Source organism: Brassica oleracea, chromosome C4, assembly GCF_000695525.1.
Source record: "Brassica oleracea var. oleracea cultivar TO1000 chromosome C4, BOL, whole genome shotgun sequence".
In the NCBI taxonomy this organism is placed as follows: domain Eukaryota; kingdom Viridiplantae; phylum Streptophyta; class Magnoliopsida; order Brassicales; family Brassicaceae; genus Brassica; species Brassica oleracea.
In genome coordinates, this window is record NC_027751.1 from 12,365,740 (window position 1) to 12,373,832 (window position 8,093).

An 8,093-nucleotide genomic window follows, 5' to 3' on the forward strand; every position below is an offset into this window, starting at 1 on the left:
AATAGAAATATTACATTAAACATCTATCGTAATATTACAATTTGATATAAAAGCAAAACTGTTAGATAAGTAAATATATAATAAAAAAGTAAATATACAATATAACAAATGGAAAAACTACGTTAAACTTCTATCTAAAAAATGTATAGTTTTACATTTTTATTATTTCCAGATATTTTATAAGTAAATATACAATATAAGTCAAACAATCATACAATATAAGTCAAACAATCATACAATATAAGAAATATAAATATTACTTCAAACCTCTATCATAATATTAACATTTGATATAAAAACAAGAAAAGTAAAATAAATAAATATATGATATAACAAAAAATAAACAATAGGTAAAATACAATCAAGAAATTAAAAACTAAATAAAACATCTCCGTGAAAAAAATGTTTAGAAAAATAAATAATAAGTAAATATACAATTTACAAAAATAAAAAAAATTATATTAAACATCTATCATAATATTAGAATAAGTAAATATACAATATAAGGAAAAATACATAATAAGTAAATATACAACAGTAGAAATAGATACTAATAAAAGAAACATTTTGAGGTTCCATAGAAGGTTCACATCAGCGAAAAAAACTCCTCCCATGAGACGTGGCATTATTATTTAAAAAATAGAAAATAAATAATAAGTAAATAAAAAATATAAGAAATAGAAACCTTACATTAAAAATAATAATTAAATATACAATATAAGAAAAAATAAATAATAAGTAAATATACAATATAATAAATAGAAATATTACATTAAACATCTATCATAATATTATCATTTGATATAAAAACAAGAAAATTAGAATAATTAAATATACAATATATAAAATGGAAAAAGTAAATTAAACATATATCTAAAAATGTATAGTTAAATAAATAATAAGTGAATATACAATATAACTATATTACACTAAACATTTATTATAATATTATAATAAGTAAATATAAAACATAAAAATAATAAGTAAATATAAAATATAAGAAATAAAAAAAATACATTAAGTATCTATCTGAAAATTATATTATAAAATAAATAATAAGTAAATATATAGTATAAGAAATAGAAATATTACATTAAACATCTATCGTAATATTACAATTTGATATAAAAGAAAAACAATTAGATAAGTAAATATACCATATAAGAAATAGAAACAATACATTAAACATCTATCTGAAAAATATATAGTTTTACATTTTTATTATTAATATATAATATAAGAAATAGAAAAATATATGTAAAAGAAGCATACAGTATAAGAAATATAAATATCACATTAAACCTCTATCATAATACTATTATTTGGTATAATAGGAAGAAAATTAAAATAAATAAATATACAATATAAGAAAAAATAAACAATAGGTAAAATATAATTAAAAAATTAAAAAACTAAATTAAACATCTCTCTGAAAAAAATGTTTAGTAAAATGAATAATAAGTAAATATACAATTTAACAAATAGAAATATTATATTAAACATCTATCGTAATATTATAATTAATAAATATACAATATAAAAATAATACACAATAAATAAATATACAATATTATAACTGAAAAAACTAAATTAAACATCAATCTGAAAAATGTATAGTAAAATAAATAATAATTAAGTATTTTTTTTAACAACAATAATTAATTATAAGAAATAAAATATTACATTAAGCATCTATCTTAATATTAGAATAAAAAAAATTAAATATACAATATAAGAAAAAATAAATAATAACTAAATACAGAATATAAGAAATACAAACTAACATCAAACATCTATCTGAAAAATGTATTTTTTACATTTTTATTATTTACAAATACTTTTGTAAGTAAATATATGTACAATATAGGAAGAAATAAATAATAAATAAATATACAATATAAGAGATAAAAATGTTACATATTATAATAAGTAAAAAAAAAAAAAAAAATTAGTAAATATTGTATATAAAAAATAAAAATATTATATTAAATATATATCATAATATTATCATTGATATAAAATCAAGAAATTTAGAAAAAGTAAATATACAAAATAATAAAAGATAAATAGTAAGTAAATATACAATATAAAAAAAATATACATCTATCTCAAAAATGTATAGTTAAATGGAAAATATATAGATAAGTAAATAAATAATAAGCAAATACACAATATAAGACATAGAAATATTACATTAAATATCTATTGTAATTTTACCTTTTGATATAAAAGCAAGAAAATTAGAATAAATAAATATACAATATAGAGAAATTTCTTAAGATGGTCAGCTTTTTGTCACAAAATAGCCTTAATGAGAAAAATGACCAAAAGAACTTTTATTAAAGAGTAAAAATACATTTATACCGTAGGGTTAACTAATCTAGATTTAGGGTTTAGAGTTAAGGGTGAGATTTTGAGGATAGGATTTCAAATTAAAATTAAAATTTTGAAAATAAAAAGTGGCTATTTTGGTCATTTTACATATTCAAGGTTATTTTTGTGATAAAAACTTAAAAAAAAATATTTGAGAGAGTTGTCCTACAATATAATAAAAACTAAATAATAAGTAAATATACAATATAAGAAATGAAAAACTATATTAAACATGTATCTGAAAAATGTATAGTTTTATGTTTTTTCCAAAGAAATATATATTCACACAAACATATAATTCAGAATTTTGTTGTTGTTCATAATACAATGTAAAAAAAAACTATATAGTTAACATTTGAAAATCAAAATAGCGCGGATTAACTCCTAGTATATTATAGAAGGAGAGATAACGAAAGATGATAGTACCTTTCGTAAGTTAGGAATAAAAGCAAAAACCGGGGCGTCTAGCTCTGGTGGTAAAGGACTCACAGCTGTGAGCACCGCCACCTGGGTTCGATTCCCGGCCACTGCGGATTTAACATTCGGGCCGCAGCGACACAGATTAGTCTCTTGGGCCTGGGAAGCCGTTGGGGAAACTGTGTTTAATCAAAAAAAAAAAAAAAAAAAAAAAAGGAATAAAAGCAATACACTCCTTATATAGAAGAAAAATACGACAAGTTATACTGTGATAAATAAATGATATGGGCTCCATCTTAAAACTCTTAGGCAAGATATTGACTTTTGTAACAAAACCTTATATTTGGTCAAAGGAAGGAAGTAACGGGCCAATGGGCCTCTAGGATCCAAAGGGCCAACAAAGTTGGAGCTTTTTCACTTCCGTTTTGTTTGTTACTGTTTGTATTACGAGCGAAGGAAGATATATCGATGGAGGAGACCACTGACGTCGTCAAACGGAAGATGACTCCTTCAGTTCCGGCTAATTACGTAAGCATCCTTCAGCTCCGGGAGCGATGGATCAAAGAGAAAGAGCGGGAGCGAAAGGAAGAAGAAGAAGAAGGAAAAGATGAAGAGAGACGACGTAATCAACACGCTGAAGAACAGGAAACGATAGGAGACGATCCGAAGAAACCAGTGGAGGATCTCGATGAGATGCGATTGAATCAAAGCGATCAGAAGCATTGGGGCAGGACCAGTAAGAAAGACGAATCTATCGACGGCGGAGAAGCAAGGCGAGGTGAGGAGGAGGAAACGGCGGCGATCGGGAGCGAGAGTGGTGAAGACGAGGGATTACGGGAGAAGGAGAAGAAGAGGGGACGTAGGAAACGATATGGTAGGAAGAAGAAGATAACAAATCAAGAGGTCGAGGATTGTGGATCAATCAAGCCGCCAGCTGAGATGCACACTCCGGTGAAAGATCAGATTCGAGTTTATAAGAAGAAAGGAGAAAATGCTATGGAAAAGCAAAGAGCTGGATCTCGTGAGAAAGCTGTGACGGCCATAGAAACTCAACTTGAGCATCTTTCTATCAAAAGAGTCGAAGTAAACAAACATCAAAGCGATCACAAGCATTGGGGCATGAACAGTAAGAAAGACGAATCTACTGAAGACGGAGAAGCAGGGTGGGGTGAAGACGAGGAAACGGCGGCGATCGGGAGTGAGAGAGGTGAAGACGAGGGATCAGTGGAGAAGAAGAGGAGGCGACGTAGGAAACGATTTGGTAGGAAGAAGAAGATAACAAATCAAGAGGTCGAAGAGTGTAAGCCGCCTGAGTACACCGTTAAGGAGAGTAATACTCTGAAAGATCAGATTCGAGTTTATAGGAGGAAAGAAGAAAAAGCTATGGGAAACACAAGTATTGAGAAAGCTGTGCCGGCCATAGAAACACATTTTGAGCATCTTTCTATCAAAAGAGGCCAAGAAACCAAACATCTCAAGGCACAAACGAGGAGTCATCATGATTTGCCTCTTGGACGTGTCCGAATGCCGATTGAGACTGCTACAATGGTGTGGGTGAAGAAAGGTAAAAACGAGAGAGCCAGTGATGGAAATGGAAGTGGCGTGAAGCCATTAACTGCTTAAGGTTTGGTAACCTGAACAATGATGTTCCTCTGGTTTCAAGTTTGATGCTTTTTAGGGTTTGATTACTGAGAGAATGTAAATAAGTTTACGGAACATGATCGCATGCTTGTGCAGAGCTTGAGAACACCTTTAGAGTTTTGCAAATCTGGATAACTAATGTGCAAACATTCAATAGAAGGTGTTCAAGCTTGGAACAAAGCTTTGGTGAATATACCAATTCCATTTTAACATTTACTCGTTACACAGTACTGGGATAAAACCACATTTCTAGAGATGAAGTTTGACAGTACAAATGTACAGAAAAATCAAAAGTATACGGATTCATTACCTAGACAGAAGCTGGTGTTGGTGTTGATGTTGTGGTTGCGGCAGGAACTCTATTTTCCGGCGGGATCTCAGTGAACTCGGAGAGAATTGCCCTGAACTCATCACCTCCAATAGTTTCTTTCTCCAGAAGCACTTCAACGAGCTTATCCATGGCTTCACGGTTGTTCCTTATGTGGCTTAGAGCTATCTCGTATGCACTGTCTGATAGTTTCTTCACTGCAGAGTCAATGTCTTCAGCAAGCTTCTCAGACATGGAGTTTCTTGCCATCATCCTCATGATCACATCGCTTTGTGCCGATGAATCCATCAACGACCATGGTCCAATTTCAGACATCCCAAATGTTGTTACCATCTGCAAAGTACAATAACCAAACAGTCTCATCAGGTACGAGCATGAACAATGTGAAAAGATGAAAGTGTTTATAGCTAACTACCTGCTTAGCCAAACCGGTGATCTGTTGCAAGTCACCAACGGCGCCAGTAGTAACCTCAGGCTCACCAAAGATGATTTCTTCAGCGGCTCTACCACCGAGTCCACCAACAATCCTTGCAAAGAGTTGTTGCTTGGAGATGAGAGTGGGGTCATCTGATGGAATGAACCAAGTAAGTCCTCTCGCTTGGCCTCTTGGTACCAACGTTACCTTTTGCACAGCGTCATGTCCTGGAGTCAATGTTCTGCAAAGAACAAAATGAGTTAAAAATTTAAAAGTTGTGCAAAGACATGCTTTTTTAATCAGGTTCTCACTTACCCACACACGGCATGACCAACTTCATGGTAAGCAACCAAGCTTTTGCTCTTGCTATCAGTCATCACAGTTCCTTCCATCCCAGCAACGATTCTATCAATGGAATCATCAATCTCTTTCGACGATATCGCCGTCTTCGCACGTCGTCCAGCCAAAATGGCAGCCTCATTCAACAGGTTAGCAAGATCCGCTCCGCTAAATCCAGGCGTCCTCATCGCTATCACTTCAAGCGAGACATCATTTTCAAACTTCTTGTTACCAGCATGAACCTTGAGGATATCTGTCCTCCCCTTGATGTCCGGAACGTCAACACTCACCTGCCTGTCAAACCGTCCTGGCCTAAGCAAAGCAGAGTCAAGAATGTCTGCTCTATTGGTCGCAGCAACAACGATGATACCAGTGTTACCTTCAAACCCATCCATCTCAGTTAACAGCTGGTTCAAAGTCTGTTCTCTCTCGTCATTACCTCCACCGATCCCTGTCCCTCTCTGCCTACCAACGGCGTCAATCTCATCTACAAAGACAATGCAAGGAGCGTTCTCCTTGGCCTTCTTGAAAAGATCACGGACCCTGGAAGCACCAACACCGACAAACATTTCAACGAACTCAGACCCGGAGATGGAGAAGAAAGGCACGCCAGCTTCACCAGCGATAGCTTTCGCCAAAAGCGTTTTCCCAGTACCGGGAGGACCAATAAGCAGAACTCCCTTCGGGATCCGAGCACCAACCGCGGTGAATCTCTCAGGCTTCTTCAGAAACTCCACCACTTCCATGAAGTCCTGCTTCGCTTCATCGACTCCAGCAACGTCGTCGAACGTTACCCCGGTGTTTGGTTCCATCTGGAACTTGGCTTTGGACTGACCAAACTGAAGCGGGCCGCCGCCACCTGGACCGCCCATTCCTCCAGGGGAGCCTCTCGAGAGAAGGAACAACCCACCAATCAAGAGCATAGGGAAAACAAGATTCCCAATCAAGTTGAACAACACAGAGCCTTGATCTTCCTGAGCGTTATGCGCTGCAAAGTCAATGTTCTTGGCTCTCAGCTTCTGGAGAAGCTCTTGGCTTAGCCCCGGAAGCTGAACGCGAACGCGCTGGACACGGTTACCTAACTCAGGAGCAATAGCTTCTACGATAGCTATCGTCCCGTTCTCGTAGAGATCCACTTTGCTCACCCTGTCCTTGTCCAGATACTCGAGAAACCTTGAGTACGACATCCTCGAAGAAGAGGAAGCATCTTCTTGTTCGTCTGCGGCGTTTGCTTTGCCGCTTCCGAGCAAACCGATTCCAGCGTTTCCTAACAAGACTTTGAGAAAGTCTCTTCTTCCTTCGTGTCTCTTCGCGTCCAGAGAAGCCTTCACGAGATTAACCTTGGATGTTCTGGTAACTGAAGAGGAAAGACCAATCTGTCTGCGTGGAAAGTGTTTGCTTAGCTTGTGTTTGGTTGTGTGTAGTGTCAATCCGTTTCCGACAAGACAGGTAGATGAAGCTGCCATCTGTAATGAAATCGAGCACTAACGAATCAAAAAGTAGTTAGATGATAGCAAACGAGTAAGATTCATGCACAAAAGAATAAGGAAGAAGAAGAAGAACCTGTATCGATTGCAGATGAGAGTGGGGAAGGAGAGGGGAGATGAGTGAAGGAAGGGGTTGGGGAATTTTTTGAAGGTAACAGATGTGGTTCGTGAAGAAGAGCTAACGTGTTCTTCATTTAGTGGTCATTTAAGTGAACCGGATCTAACAAGCACCGAATGGATAATCAAGACCAAAATTAATTTAATTTAACTTAATTTAATTGGTTTATCGACTATCCGTGGGACCGTCTGCCTCTTATATTCTGCTTGAATTTGATCTTGACAGAATATTCAATATCGTCACCACTAGCTAGCCACTGTTTTCAGATTAGGGATTTGGTTTAACTTACGGTTGAATTTTGTTTGATGTTGAGTTAACAATTGAGTTAACAATTGAGTTATTTTTTTTTTCAAAAGACTAACTCAAAATTATAAATCAAGTACAATACATCATAACTCTAAAGATTAACTCAAAAAAAAAATATCCATGATTGATAATATTTATGAGTTATGCTTCTAAATCAAATTTAATCAACTATATCTCATGTCACCAATCAAAGTCTTCTGGTTTCATTTTTTTTTGGTAACACGTATAAGCTGGTTTCATAGGATTTGATTATCAAGTGTTTTTTTTCTTGTTTGTTTCCAGACTCGTCCATGGTCATTTTTTCTCTGTGCTTATCTACGATACTGCCTCTCTTCTTTTATCCCCCAAACATCTTTGTATACAAGTCTTTGTTTTTTTTTTGTTTGTTAAAAGAATACAAGTCTTTGTTGTTTAATAAAATATCATATCACAATAGAAATTATTTTACAACAATCAAACAGAGAAAAATAAAGTACAATTGAGTGTTTAGTGTGTGTATGAGTTTCTTTTTTAATTATAATTTGATTTGATTGTTTTTTATTTATGTATTTGCTTTAGTTTCTGTGGTTTTGCCAAGTGTTTGTGAAGTTCTTTTTGTTCTGTATTTGTTGTGTTAGATGTAATTAATTAAGTTTTTGGTCAAAGATGCAATTAACTGTGTCTCAAAAT

The 8,093-nt window shown here is 33.8% G+C and overlaps 3 protein-coding genes across 4 annotated transcripts in view; 1 reads left to right on the plus strand and 2 right to left on the minus strand.

Annotated features, from left to right (window-relative positions):
- LOC106341740 (aspartate aminotransferase, mitochondrial-like) overlaps positions 1-5,092 on the minus strand; it is a gene marked incomplete in the record, with an annotated part of 14,779 nt that extends 9,687 nt beyond the window's left edge. The window contains 1 exon segment of the mRNA XM_013780443.1: positions 4,742-5,092.
- Positions 3,247-4,636, plus strand: LOC106341741 (golgin subfamily A member 6-like protein 2). The gene has a single exon (XM_013780445.1). The coding sequence runs from the start codon at positions 3,259-3,261 to the stop codon at positions 4,411-4,413; it is 1,155 nt and encodes a 384-aa protein (XP_013635899.1). The 5' UTR covers positions 3,247-3,258; the 3' UTR covers positions 4,414-4,636.
- On the minus strand, positions 4,549-7,219 carry LOC106341739 (ATP-dependent zinc metalloprotease FTSH 2, chloroplastic). 2 transcript variants are annotated; one of them, XM_013780441.1, is made up of 4 exons: positions 7,077-7,219; positions 5,490-6,997; positions 5,175-5,415; positions 4,549-5,092 (listed from the first exon to the last, which is right to left on the minus strand). In XM_013780441.1, the coding sequence occupies exons 2-4, from the start codon at positions 6,977-6,979 to the stop codon at positions 4,742-4,744; spliced, it is 2,082 nt and encodes a 693-aa protein (XP_013635895.1). In that variant the 5' UTR covers positions 6,980-6,997; positions 7,077-7,219; the 3' UTR covers positions 4,549-4,741. The 2 variants fall into 2 exon arrangements, with proteins under 2 accessions (XP_013635895.1, XP_013635896.1); XM_013780442.1 differs by having other exon boundaries at positions 5,490-6,979; positions 7,077-7,216.
- Positions 7,220-8,093: the final 874 nt, after the last annotated feature.